The 15,182-nt window shown below is 58.0% G+C and overlaps 1 protein-coding gene across 15 annotated transcripts in view; it reads left to right on the top strand.

The window, feature by feature from the left end:
- Positions 1 to 12,001, top strand: part of LOC144946169 (creatine transporter-like) — a 47,471-nt gene extending 35,470 nt beyond the window's left edge. For 8 of the 15 annotated variants that reach the window (XM_078874956.1, XM_078874955.1, XM_078874964.1 and 5 more), the window contains 9 exons: positions 4,455 to 4,589; positions 5,712 to 5,815; positions 6,580 to 6,704; positions 7,732 to 7,844; positions 8,092 to 8,229; positions 9,125 to 9,227; positions 10,926 to 11,026; positions 11,426 to 11,599; positions 11,799 to 12,001. In XM_078874956.1, the coding sequence (XP_078731082.1) occupies positions 4,455 to 4,589; positions 5,712 to 5,815; positions 6,580 to 6,704; positions 7,732 to 7,844; positions 8,092 to 8,229; positions 9,125 to 9,227; positions 10,926 to 11,026; positions 11,426 to 11,599; positions 11,799 to 11,984 (1,179 nt within the window). In that variant the 3' untranslated portion in view covers positions 11,985 to 12,001. Of the gene's footprint in view, positions 1 to 4,454; positions 4,590 to 5,711; positions 5,816 to 6,579; positions 6,705 to 7,731; positions 7,845 to 8,091; positions 8,230 to 9,124; positions 9,228 to 10,213; positions 10,727 to 10,925; positions 11,027 to 11,425; positions 11,600 to 11,798 lie in introns of those variants that run through there. The other 7 variants (XM_078874965.1, XM_078874967.1, XM_078874961.1 and 4 more) reach the window with 2 other exon arrangements.
- The last annotated feature ends 3,181 nt before the right edge of the window (positions 12,002 to 15,182 follow it).

The following is a 15,182-nucleotide window of genomic DNA, read 5'->3' as shown; positions in this document are numbered from 1 at the left end:
CGCCACATCACCACCACCACATCAGTGCCACACCACCCCCACCACACCACCACAGCCACATCACCACCACCACATCAGTGCCACACCAGCCCCACCACACCACCACCGCCACATCACCACCACCACATCAGTGCCACACCACCCCCACCACACCACCACAGCCACATCACCACCACCACATCAGTGCCACACCACCCCCACCACACCACCACCGCCACATCACCACCACCACATCAGTGCCACACCAGCCCCACCAAACCACCACAGCCACATCACCACCACCACATCAGTGCCACACCAGCCCCACCACACCACCACCGCCACATCACCACCACCACATCAGTGTCACACCACCCCCACCACACCACCACAGCCACATCACCACCACCACATCAGTGCCACACCACCCCCACCACACCACCACCGCCACATCACCACCACCACATCAGTGCCACACCAGCCCCACCACACCACCACCGCCACATCACCACTACCACATCAGTGCCACACCACCCCCACCACACCACCACAGCCACATCACCACCACCACATCAGTGCCACACCAGCCCCACCACACCACCACAGCCACATCACCACTACCACATCAGTGCCACACCACCCCCACCACACCACCACACCACCCCGCCACACCACCACATCAGTGCCACACCACCCCCACCACACCACCACAGCCACATCACCACCACCACATCAGTGCCACACCAGCCCCACCACACCACCACAGCCACATCACCACCACCACATCAGTGCCACACCAGCCCCACCACACCACCACCGCCACATCACCACCACCACATCAGTGTCACACCACCCCCACCACACCACCACAGCCACATCACCACCACCACATCAGTGCCACACCACCCCCACCACACCACCACCGCCACATCACCACCACCACATCAGTGCCACACCAGCCCCACCACACCACCACCGCCACATCACCACTACCACATCAGTGCCACACCACCCCCACCACACCACCACAGCCACATCACCACCACCACATCAGTGCCACACCAGCCCCACCACACCACCACAGCCACATCACCACTACCACATCAGTGCCACACCACCCCCACCACACCACCACACCACCCCGCCACACCACCACATCAGTGCCACACCACCCCCACCACACCACCACAGCCACATCACCACCACCACATCAGTGCCACACCAGCCCCACCACACCACCACAGCCACATCACCACCACCACATCAGTGCCACACCAGCCCCACCACACCACCACAGCCACATCACCACCACCACATCAGTGCCACACCACCCCCACCACACCACCACACCACCCCGCCACACCACCACATCAGTGCCACACCACCCCCACCACACCACCACAGCCACATAACCACCACCACATCAGTGCCACACCACCCCCACCACACCACCACAGCCACATCACCACCATCACATCAGTGCCACACCAGCCCCACCACACCACCACAGCCACATCACCACCACCACATCAGTGCCACACCAGCCCCACCACACCACCACAGCCACATCACCACCATCACATCAGTGCCACACCAGCCCCACCACACCATCACAGCCACATCACCACCATCACATCAGTGCCACACCAGCCCCACCACACCACCACAGCCACATCACCACCACCACATCAGTGCCACACCAGCCCCACCACACCACCACAGCCACATAACCACCACCACATCAGTGCCACACCACCCCCACCACACCACCACACCACCCCGCCACACCACCACATCAGTGCCACACCACCCCCACCACACCACCACAGCCACATTACCACCACCACATCAGTGCCACACCACCCCCACCACACCACCACAGCCACATAACCACCACCACATCAGTGCCACACCAGCCCCACCACACCACCACACCACCCCGCCACACCACCACATCAGTGCCACACCACCCCCACCACAGCCACATCACCACCACCACATCAGTGCCACACCAGCCCCACCACACCACCACAGCCACATCACCACCACCACATCAGTGCCACACCACCCCCACCACACCACCACAGCCACATCACCACCACCACATCAGTGCCACACCACCCCCACCACACCACCACAGCCACATCACCACCACCACATCAGTGCCACACCAGCCCCACCACACCACCACAGCCACATCACCACCACCACATCAGTGCCACACCACCCCCACCACACCACCACAGCCACATCACCACCATCACATCAGTGCCACACCAGCCCCACCACACCACCACAGCCACATCACCACCACCACATCAGTGCCACACCAGCCCCACCACACCACCACAGCCACATCACCACCACCACATCAGTACCACACCAGCCCCACCACACCACCACAGCCACATCACCACCACCACATCAGTGCCACACCACCCCCACCACACCACCACAGCCACATCACCACCACCACATCAGTGCCACACCACCCCCACCACACCACCACAGCCACATCACCACCACCACATCAGTGCCACACCAGCCCCACCACACCACCCCGCCACACCACCACCACCACATCACCACCACATCAGTGCCACACCACCCCCACCACACCACTACAGCCACATAACCACCTCCACATCAGTGCCACACCACCCCCACCACACCACCACAGCCACATCACCACCACATCAGTGCCACACCGCCCCAACCACACCACCACAGCCACATCACCACTACCACATCAGTGCCACACCAGCCCCACCACACCACCACACCACCCAGCCACACCACCACCACCACATCACCTCCAGATCAGTGTCACACCACCCCCACCACACCGCCCCAACCACACCACCGCCACACCACCGCCGCAACACCACCACCACATCACCACCACACCACTGCCACACCACCGGATCACCGCTACTGCCACACTACCACCACACCACTGCCACACCACTGCCACACGGGATCACCGTGACAACACTATATTGAGTACACTACCCAATGCACCGCCACACACACACTAAACACGGCACCGCGGCACACACGCCGCACGCCGCACTCCGTGTCTCTTTGGCAACTCCACAAATACCCACGTGCGTGTGTGCGGGTGTGCGCTTGTTGGAGACGCTGCTACTGAGACTGGAGCGTGCCACTAAGAGGTGGGGCCTTACCATCAGCCCCACCAAAACTAAGCACCTGCCTGGGTATTTTGTACCATCGGACACTCCACCCCCACAACTCCCAATCGATGATGGGGCTGTTGTGGAGAGAGTGGAGAGTTTCCCATACCTGGGAAGTGTGCTTATGACCGGCTCCAGTTTAACAGCAGAGGTCTCACTCCGAATCAGTCGATCGGCAATATCTTTTCATCGGTTGCGTAACGCTGTGTGGAAGCTACCTGGTCTGTCGCTCCGCACGAAGCTTCAGGTCTTCTCGGCCACGGTCATTCCCTCCCTTTTCTACGCTTGCGACACGTGGACCCCCCTAATGGAGCATCTTCGCCGGTTAGAAACATTTAGGCTGGCCTGCCTACGATCCATCCTGGGTTTAACCAGGCTGGATTGTGTGAGGAGCTCACAAATCCTTGAAAGATCTGGGCAAAGTCCCATTGGTGAGGCTGCGTTGGCTGGGTCATGTAGCCCGCATGCCCAGCCACCGCATGCCGAAACAGCTTTTGTTCGGCTGGATAGAGGGGGCTAAACTGGCGCGGCACGGGTTAGAGAAGAGATGGAGTGATATGGTACAGGGGGACGTGGAGCTAAGTGGACTTGCCGATGACTGGTACCAGTGGTGTCAAGATCGGCCTCTGTGGAAGAGGCTCATGAAGGACGCTACTGGGCAGTTGGAGGCAGTCGCCCTCCAACAACAACGGAGGGCGGAGGAGCGACGCTCACAACAACGAGCGGAGCGCCGGGTGGCTAAAGCACAGCAAGTTGGCACAGTAGGGGGCACAGGTGGTGCATCAGCCAATCATCTCGGTCATCTCAGTCAGTCGACCCGTGGCACCTGCTGGGTCTGCCCCGTGACCTCCTGCCAGCAGGCGTTCGACACTTCACGTGGCCTCAAGGTGCACATGGCCTGGCACAAGCGTCGTGGTGACATCACCACCACTTAGTGGCGAATGGCGGTTGTTGTTGTTGCTTGTTGGGAGCAGTAGTGTAGGGGTTAGCGCGCTGCACTACGAACCTGGTGACCCGAGTTCGATTCCTGCTCACGGCCAACATCAGTGACGATTATCTTAACCGGTCCTTGGGATTCCCCTAGATGGATTGGCCTTAAATGAGTACCCAGTGTAAAACATCCGCACTGGGAAGATTAAAGCGGCCCGGTGTGGTGCTGGCCACCCACCCTCTCGTGCGCCATGCTCGCTAACAGCACTTGCCCCAACAGTCTGTTAAAGGCTAAACGGCGGGGGGGGGGTTCTTTGTCTTTGTACCCGTGTTGTACCCGCGCGCGTGCAGGTCGTGTACTTCACGTCCACGTTCCGCTACCTGATGCTGATCGCGCTGTTTGCGCGCGGCGTCACCTTGCCCGGCGCCATGGGTGGCATCAAGTACTACCTGCAGGCCGACTGGAAGAAGCTCGCCACGCCACAGGCAAGTGGCAGTGTCGCGACCCCACTACGCATCGCGACGATGTCGTCGTCGTCTTGATAGCGCCCCTCTCACCAGCGCGCACCACACCTTCCAGCCCTGCCTCTGCTCTTCACTTGCGAGCGAAACGCTTCATGGGGAGAGTTGGGACGAGTTCTTGGGCACAGTGCGCGCACGGCCGCCTCCGCTTTGGCGGCGGAGGTCTCGCTCCGAATCAGTCGAACGGCATTATCTTTCGTCAGCTGCGTAACGATGCCGTGTGAAATCTGCCTTTCTCTGTTGCTCCTTACGAATCTTCAGGTCTTCTCAACTACAGTTTTGCCCTCCCTTCACTACGTTTGTGAAACGTGGACCCCTCTAAAGGAACATCGCCGGTTTTAAACATTCAGGCTGGCCTGCCTACGATCCATCTTGGGTTTAACCAGGCTTTAACCAGGCTGGGTTGTGTGAGATGCTCATAGATCCTTGAGATCTGGACACAGTCCCACCATCAGTGAATTCCTCCTGCAGGCAAAGGTGCATTGGCTGGGTCATGCAGTCCACATGCCCAGCCACCACATGTTCAAGCAGCTTTTGTTTGGCCGGATAGAGGGGGCAAAATGGGCACGGCACGGTCTAGAGAAGAGATGGACTGATGTGGTAAAGGAGGAAGTGGAGCTGAGTGGACTTGCACTGATCGGCCTCTGTGGAGGAGGCTCATAAAGAATGCTTCTGGGCAGTTGGAGGCAGTCGCCCTTCAGCAACAACGGAGGGCAGAGGAGCAATGTTCTAAAAGTGGAGCACTGGGCGTCTAAAACACAGGAAGTTGGCACCGTAGGGGGCACAGGTGGTGCATCTGCCAGTCATCTCAGTCAACCCATGGCACCTGGGTCTGTCCCGTGACCTGCCAGTAAGCCTTAAACACTTTACGTGGCCTTAAAGTACACCTAGCATGGCACAAGCGCTGTGGGGACGTCACTGACACTTAGTGGCGAATGGTGGCTGATGTTTATGTGGCTGACCATGTAAGTATGGCTGGACCTGTCTGTGTATCTTTGGGTGTGTGTTAATGCACGTGTGTGTTAATGCACGTGTGTGTTAATGCACGTGTGTGTGTGTGTCTGTGTGGTGTGGCTGACCCCGTAGGTGTGGCTGGATGCCGGCACACAGACGTTCTACTCGTACGCGCTTGGTTTCGGAGCCCTGTCCACCCTCGGCAGTTACAACCGCTTCCACAACAACTGCCTCAGGTGCGTGTGCACGCACGCATGTGTGTGCGTGTGTGTACGCCGGGCATGGTGCTGGCCACCTACTTCCTCGTGTACCGTGCCGGCCTTCATAGACCTCCTGCCAGCGGGCGTTCGACACTTCACGTGGCCTCAAGGTGCACATGGCCTGGCACAAGCGTCGTGGTGACATCACCACCACTTAGTGGCGAATGGCGGTTGTTGTTGTTGCTTGTTGGGAGCAGTAGTGTAGGGGTTAGCGCGCTGCACTACGAACCTGGTGACCCGAGTTTGATTCCTGCTCACGGCCAACATCAGTGACGATTATCTTAACCGGTCCTTGGGATTCCCCTCGATGGATTGGCCTTAAATGAGTACCCGGTGTAAAACATCCGCACTGGGAAGATTAAAGCGGCCCGGTATGGTGCTGGCCACCCACCCTCTCGTGCGCCATGCTCACTAACACCACTTGCCCCAACAGTCTGTTAAAGTTTAATTCCCGCTCACGGCCAAGATTGGTGACGATTATCTCAACCGGTTGTGGGCCTCCCCAAGATCGACTTGACACCAAATGAGTCCCTGGTGCAGTGTACCAACATCGCCATTGAGGAGACCAAAGCGGCCGTGGTGCTGCCCACCCACCCACCCACCCTTGCGTGCGCCGCACTCGCCTTCACAGAGACTCCCTCGCAGCACTTGCCCCCACAGTCTCTTTGGGCGATGGGAGGGATGCGTGCGTGTGTGCGCGCGCGCGTACGCTCGTTAACACGCCTCCACTTCCTCATTAGGGACACGTACGTGCTGGCGCTCATCAACTCTGGCACGAGCCTCTTTGCCGGCTTCGTGGTCTTCTCCATCCTGGGCTTCATGGCGCACGAGCAGGGCGTGCCCATCGACATGGTCGCAGAGTCCGGTGAGTGCCACATCACCGCCGGCAACATTGCCATCATCATCGTTGTCGTTATCGCCACAGTTGTCATCATCGTCGTCATCACCATAATCACCAACACCGCCATCAATATCACCATCACCACCATCATCATTCGTCACCTTCACCGCCGCCATGCCCATCATCGTCACCATCACTGCCATCGTCATCATTTTCATTGCCGCCATTATCACCTCCCTAACAGCGCTAGCCCCAACAGTTTGTTTGGGCTATATGGGGTATCGTTCTCCCTGTACGCTAGGCCCCGGCTGATTCGTCGCGTACCCGCGCGCCGTCACCATTCGGCAACCCGAGTTCGATTCCCGCTCACGGTCAACACCGGTGACGATTATCTGAACCGGCCCTGGGCCTCCCCTAGGTGGACTCGGCCTCAAATGAGTACCTGGCACGATGTGTAAACATCGCCACTAGGGAGACAAAGGCAGCCGGGCGTGGTTTTTGGCCACCCACGCCCTCGTGTACCGTGCCTGCCTTCGTAGGTGCTCGCTAACAGCACCAACAGTCTGTTCAGACTAGACAGGGGATTTTGTTCCGTGTACGTGCGTACTCTACGTATGTGTCCTCTTTGTATGAGTGTACTCTACGTGTGTGTGTACTCTATGTATGTGTATACTCTACGTATGCATATTCTATGTATGTGTGTACTCTACGTATGTGTACTCTACGTATGTGTACTCTATGTATGTGTGTACTCTACGTATGTGTACTCTACGTATGTGTGTACTCTACGTATGTGTGTACTCTACGTATGTGTACTCTATGTATGTGTGTACTCTACGTATGTGTGTACTCTACGTATGTGTGTACTCTACGTATGTGTGTACTCTACGTATGTGTCCTCTACGTATGTGTGTACTCTACGTATGTGTACTCTGAGTATGTGTGTACTCTACGTATGTGTGTACTCTATGTATGTGTCCTCTATGTGTGTGTGTGTACTCTGAGTACGTGCGTACTCTACATATGTGTACTCTACGTATGTGTACTCCAGGTCCTGGGCTGGCATTCATCGCGTACCCTCGCGCCGTCACCATGATGCCGGTGCCCGTGCTCTGGGCCGTCCTCTTCTTCGTCATGCTGCTGCTGCTCGGCCTCGACAGCCAGGTCCGCCCACGCCCCCCCCCCCGCCCCCCCGCCCGCCCGCCCGTACTTCACCGAACCCGAGCCCGGTCGCCTACCCGCTCGCCCGCTCCCGGACACGTCCCGACGTGCGTGACCCGTGCGTGACCCGTGCGTGACCCGTGCGTGACCCGTGCGTGACCCGTGCGTGACCTGTGCGTGACCCGTGCGTGACCCGTGCGTGCGCCCGTACGTGACCCGTGCGCCGCGTGTGTGCCCCCCGCGCTCGCAGTTCGTGGCGATCGAGGGCTTCGTGACGGGCATCTCGGACATCTTCCCCACGGTGCTGCGCGGCCGCGGGAGGCGCGAGCTCTTCGTCGCCGCCTGCTGCGTCGTCAAGTTCCTCGTCAGCTTTGTCATGGTCATGCAGGTTCGTCCGTCGCCGTGGCGACGTCCCACCCCCCCTCGCCCCCGGGGGTGATGGGTGGGGGGGAAGGGAAGCGCCGCTCCGCACCGCGTGAAGCGTCGCCGGACGTAGTTCCGCGTTATCCACTTCCGCGGGCCGTGTTCTCAGAGGAACGGCTGCGCTGACCCGCGGGAACTCCAAACGGGTTCCGCGTTCCGTGTCGCTCCCGAGCTCCGTCGTGAGCGACGCTTGGCTCGGGATTGGTGCCGCATGGCCCTGCGCCATCCGCGCTCGCTGCTCGTCGCCGCAGAGAGGTTCGCGGTTCGAATCCGCCAGGCCGCCCTGGTTAACTCTGAAGGCGCCGACCGTAAAATAACTACGAAGCGCCGTCCCCGTGATGTCAGTCGAAATGAGTGAGAAGGTGATCTTGTGTTGGCGTCACCATCCCAAATGTGGCCAATATTGAACAATTACTCTGCAAATCACTCAAACGGGACTCCACACACAGCAGCAGCATCCCCCGCTGCGAAACGACTCCAGACTGCGTCTGGGACACGCAACAATAGCCTTGCGCTTTAAGAACCAGTGGGGCAATGCCAAATATGCTAAATTATAACCATTTTCAGTATCATCATTGTCATCACGCACGGCAGAGGCACCTTCAGCAGCAGTGGTAACAAGATATCACCACTGGCATTGTCCACAGCAGCTTTGCTATCACTGTTGTCGGCATCATACATCATCAGGAGCATCACCAACACCATCATCATCATCAGCTGCATCAGCAGATGCAGCAGCAGCAGTCACCGTAAACACCATCGCCCACGCTACGTGCTCCGTGGTCGACATTGTTCGTGATTTTGAATGGGGGTGACGGCGGGGGTCGTTAATGTAGCGCTGTGCTGCCGCCCCCCCCCAGGGAGGAATCTACATCTTCCAGCTGTTTGACAACTACGCAGTGAGCGGCTACACGCTGCTGTGGCAGGTCGGGTGGCAGTGCATCGTGGTGGCGTGGGTCTACGGTACAACGCGCGCACACACATACACCTGCATACGCACTTGCACGCACACACGCACACTTACACATGCACACACAAAGACAAAGATCCCCTGTATAGCCTGAACAGACTGTTGGGGCAAGTGCTGTTATCGAGCACCTATGAAGGCCAGAACGCTGCACGAGGGGGTGGGTGGCCAGCACCACGCCCGACCGCCTTTGTCTCCCCAGTGGTGATGTTTACACACCACACCAGGTACTCATTTTAGGCTGAGTCGACCTAGGGGAGGCCCAGGAACGGTTCAAATAATCGTCACTGGTGTTGGCCATGAGCGGGAATGGAACACGGGTCGCTGGGTTCATAGCGCAGCGCGCTAACCGCTACACTACCACTCCCCACATGCAGAGTTGCCTACACGCACACATCAACACACACACACACACCTAAACAGATGCACACATCCCCAGAAACACAAACACCTATACGCAATTTTTCACCGATGTCCACGCACACCTACACACACACACCTACAAGCGCACACACCTACACGCGTACACACATACACACACAAAAACCTATACAGACGTGCACACCGCTATTTAGACTGGAGGAATCCGATGAGCTATGAAGCTATTTTTCAGAGATGTCTACACACACCTACACACACACACCTACAAGCGCACACACCTACACGCGTACACACATACACACACAAAAACCTATACAGACGTGCACACCGCTATTTAGACTGGAGGAATCCGATGAGCTATGAAGCTATTTTTCAGAGATGTCTACACACACCTACACACTCGCATACAAAACAACAACAAAAACCGCCATTTGTCACACATAGAGACAGGCTAGATGCACTTTTAGGCCACGCGAAGTGGAGAAGGCTTGGTTGCAGGAGGTCATGGGGGGACAAAGCTGGATGCGATGGGCTTTCTGACTGAGATGACTGGCAGATGCACAACCTGTGTCCCCTACTGTGCTAACTTTCTGCGTTTTAGCCGCCCGGCGCTCTGCTGATCATGAGCGTCGCTCCTCCGCCCTCCGTTGTTGCTGGAGGGCGACTGCCTCCAGCTCCCCAGTAGCGTGCTTCACGAGCCTCCTCTACAGAGGCCGATCTTGACACCGCTGGTACCAGTCATCGGCAAGTCCAATCGGCTCCACATCCTTCTGTACCACATCAGTATATCTCTTCTCTAGCCCGTGGCATGCCCGTTTAGCCCCCTCTGTCCAGCCAAAAAGAAAAGCTGGGCATGTGGGCTACATGGCCCAGAAAATGCAGCTTCGCTTGCTGGAGCTCACCGATGGGACTGTGTGTACATGTGTGTGCGTGCACCTGTGTGTGTACATGTGTGTACATATGTGTGTACATGTGTGTGTACACACATATATACACACATGGGGAGCGGTAGCACAGCGATGAGCGCCCTGTGCGACGAACCCAGTGACCCGAGTTGGATCCCTGCTCACTGCCAACATTAGTGACGATTATCTGAACCTATCCTGTCCCTCTCCTAGGTTCACTCAGCCTTAAATGAGTACCTGGTGCAATGTGTAAACATCGCTACGAGGGAGAAAAAGGCGGCCGGGAGTGGTGCTGGCCACCCACCCCCTTGTGTGCTGTGCCGGCCTTCATAGGTGCTCCTTGCTAGCAGCACTTGCCTCAACAGTGTGTTAAGGCTACACGGGGTGATCTTTGTCTTTGTTTTGCAGGTAGCTCCCGCTTCATGGAGGATGTGGTGCTCATGATTGGGTATCGGCCCAACTGGTGGATCGGGTGGTGTTGGAAATTCATCACTCCCACACTGTGCATGGTGAGCACATTGCTCAGCGCACTCGGCACACTACACTATGCCGGCTGACCACGACGTTCGCCTTACCACGCTCACGTTATTGCGAATTATGGTGTGAAGGTGGGTGGGTGAGTGAGTGAATAATGTGGCGAGAAGGTGGTTTGGTGAGTGAGAGATGTGGTGAGTTTCCAGTTGAGTAGGCGGTCGAGTGGGTGAGCGATGTGACGAGCGAGCGAGTAGTTCACCGCCCACGCCGCACTCTCCACGCCACGCGCTCGAGGCCCATCGACCGCTCGCCACGAACCTCTCCCTGCATCCACGACCCCCCCCCCCCCAACCACGCCCCACGGTGCCCTGCCTGCCGGTGACCTCCGACCTCCTAACCCCTGCGCTGCTTCCTCCTCGGGGACCCTCGCGCAGGGCATGCTGTTGTTCCAGCTGATTCAGTACAAGGGCCCCACGTACAACAAGGTGTACGTGTACCCGTGGTGGGGCGAGGCACTGGGCTGGCTGCTCTCCCTCTCCTCCATGCTGTGCCTGCCCCTCACCCTCCTCTACCTGCTCGTGGCGCGTGGCAAGGGCACGCTGAAGCAGGTACAGCCGAGTACACGCACACACCACTCGCCTGGGTACACGCACACACGCTCGCCTGGGTACACGCACACACGCTCGTCTGGGTGCACGCACGCTCACCTGTGTACACGCACGCTCACCTGGGTACACGCACGTACACTCACCTGCGTGTGGTCCGTGTCGTCTCCGTGCCCCCCCTCACCCCCCCCACCCCCCCCAGCGCTGGCGCCACCTCACCACGCCGGTGCTGGGCCCCCACGTGGAGCGGCACCGCCGCGCGGCCCTGGCGGCCGCGGGGCCCCCTGACAACGAGGCCCTCGACACCCTCATCGGGGAGCACCACAAGGAGGGCGCCCCCAACGGCAACGCCATCGAGCTCGAGATGCTGAGGGAAAGCAAGATGTGAGGGGGGGGGGGGGCGGCGGGGGGGGGGGGAGTCCCCTTTGCGCGAAGGGGGGTCCTTAGTCTCCAGAGGGTCCCTTTATATAGAGGAGTCCTGGATATCAACCCAGGGTCCCATCTAGCACCAGGAGGTTCCATTTGTTTAGAGAGGGTCCTCTTTATCAAGTAGCAGGGTCCTCCTTGTCAATTTGCGGATCTCCTGTATCACAACAAGCCCCCCCCCCTGAATTGGGTTCCCATTTATCTAACCGGGTCCCGTTTATTAGGGTGCCCCTTTCTTTTAGAGGGGTCCCCTTTATCACAGAGACGATCACCAGGAGGGCCCCTTTTATCGACGGGGGGGGGGGGGTGGGGGGAACGCACGTACGGGGGCCTTGGGTACGCGAGGGAGTGGTGGGGGGGGCGGGTGAGAGGGGTACATTGGTATCCAGTGCGATGCGGATACATGGGGCACTGCGTGCGTGCGTGTGTGTTGCACGTGATATGCACTTTTATTTTTTAAACGAATTTTACTTTTTTATTTAGTTTTCGTTTCCCATTTCGCGTCTCTCTGCAAGTGCTTGAGGTCATCATTCACACCCTTGCTGTGTGCGCAGGGGTAGGGGGCAGCCACGGTCGTGTAAAGGTGGGGGGGGGGGGGGGGGGCAGTGCGGTGGTTGTTGTTGGTGAATGAACGATCTTACTCCGGGTTTTTCTCTGGGTTACTGCAATTCCCCCCCCCCACCCAAAAAAAAACCCGGACAGGATCTTTCTCATCATCGGAGCACGAAGCTCGACTCGAATAGAACAAAATGCTCTGCTCCACATTTCGCGGAGGCCATCGCCGCCGCTGCCCCGATGATTTGCTCTCGATTTCTTTTCCCCCATCTATATATATTGTAAACAAAAAATTACGCAGTCCGAATTATTTCCACGCCATCTCGTGGGCAGGCGAATCCACCGCCCACAGACGCCGCAGAGTCAAAGTTACGCTTCTCGTTTGGGCGAAACAAGACGGCGTCCCGGCGAGGCCGTCTGACGGCCGTGCAGAGAGGCGGCCGCCACGGGCGCTGCGGCCTCGCTCCACCGGAGCTTCGCTTTGCGTCGCTTTTCCTAGCGACAGAAAAAAATCGAGGGCGGGTCGACCGGACTGTCTCGTTATCGTTGTTTTCACTGCCTTTACGGTTCTTAATTTAAATGGTTTAGTCGTTTAAAAGCGAGGTGGGGACAGAGAGAGGTGGGGGGGGGGAGAAGGCGGTGTGATGTGGTGACCCGCGCGTCCCCGGGCTAATGAGAGCGGAACGCGGCGACCCGGCGCGCCGCTACGAAGCGCCGGTGCGCGTCGCGCGAGCGGCACGGGCCGGCGTACCCCTGGGCCGGGGAGACGCCGCTTGCTGGCGCTGGCAGACGAGGCGGGGGCAGAGGCTCGGGAACTCGGGAGCGGTCCCCGCAACTGGCCACGCGGCTTCGCGGTGATCGGGGGTTGACTTGCCCCATCATCCCTCCAGGGTCAATGAAATTGACACTGCACCACTTTGAGGGAAGATTAACAGCATTTGTCCTATGGATAGACTTACCCCCGCCATAGTAACGTGGAATTATCCCAATTCGCCGCTGGCTGAGGGCTGCTGTAGACGGGAGATGGGCATGATGCCCGATTGCTCATTTGAGCAGCTGTCGATTGCTCTGGCTTGCGTGTTCAGTTGAATCAGCTGCTGGCTCCCAAAACTCTGAACCCAAATATCCTGGAGGTGGACCGACGTCTCCCGAATGTAGTTCCTCCTTCTGTCCACGACGTTGAATTGTCCCTCTGGAGCCAGGACCGGCGGTTAGAGATCCCACCTCGACCCCTCTACCTGCTTCTGCTGGATGTGGATGCGTGTCACTGGACAGACTGATATGTTCATCCTAACAAAGGTGGACGGGGTGGGGAGGCAGGAAGGACTTGAGAGAGAGAGGAGCACATGAATGAAAATAATTTGGGGGCGACTGCCCTCATGCTATGCCCCCCTAACCCCCCCCCGGATTCCACGACTAATGCTGAACGTGGAACTGGCAGTCGCAGAACCAGCATCAGCTGCACAATCATCGATCCTTTTTCCAGAATCTTGACCGGGTGGTTCCAGTAGGTAGCAGCCGGCATTGTTTGGAAGACTGGGTACAATGACGGGGGAGGGGGGGAGGTCGGCGATGTTCTTCGTACCCGGGTCTGCGATTGTGTGCGGAGCGACGGTGATGAAGCCTCTCGGACACCGGAAGAGGAGGAGGAGAGGACTGCTCGGTGACACCGGTAACATGGAGTATTTACAAACGATGACGGCGATGGGTGGTGGTGGTGGTGGGTGCATCTGTCTGTCATCTCCGTCAACCTATACGGCACCCGGGTGTGTCCCGTGACCTGACACCAGCGAGCCTTCGACACTTCACGTGGCCGCCACGCCGTGGTGAACGGCAGTTGTTGTGGAGGACGTGGGGTGGGTTGGGGATGGGGGGGTGGATGGGTGACAGCAGGAGCCGACTTTTGTTTATTTTTACACGAAAACCAAAACGCGTGCGGGAGAGAGGAGAACGCGGCGTGAACGCGGCGCGGAGTTGACGGCGGCGACGGCGGCAGCGATGACTTTTAACGTCGTCGGCTACGATGGCGTTCGTGCTGTATATTACAGTATACTACTGTGAGTGCGGCCTTGCGGCTCGCTCTGCATCTTGACCAGAGCCGGCATATTCACGCGGAGCTTTTTTTTGATACGAAAATGATCGACGCAAAAATGTATGAATTAAAATAAATACACGATACATTAATAAAAGTCCCACGATGTGGAGAGAGAGAGAGAGAGTGTGTGGTTCTGAGCGTCATGTGTGTCCGGCACTTCGCCAGGGCTGGTTGAACGTCGGCACAGCAGTCGGTGCTGCCCACACACCTAGAAGGCCGTGGCGCCCATGGGTGGCTTGTGGAGACGTGGATGTGTGTGTTAGTATTGTTGTACGCTTAGCTGTTTGTTATTTACATCCTCTCACACGACGCTAAACGATCAATTTGAGTTGTGATTTCTATGCCTCCCCAGTGGCGATGTTTGCACACCGCACCAGGTACTCATTTGAGGCCGAGTCAACCTTAAACACTGCGACACAGATGGTACTGCCTGACACACACACACAGTACTGCCTGACACACACACACACAGTACTGCCTGACACACACACACAGTACTGCCTGACACAC

This window comes from Lampetra fluviatilis, chromosome 40 (assembly GCF_964198595.1).
Source record: "Lampetra fluviatilis chromosome 40, kcLamFluv1.1, whole genome shotgun sequence".
NCBI lineage: Eukaryota > Metazoa > Chordata > Hyperoartia > Petromyzontiformes > Petromyzontidae > Lampetra > Lampetra fluviatilis.
Note: the sequence above shows the minus strand (reverse complement) of the source record. Positions and strands in the feature narration are given on the sequence as shown.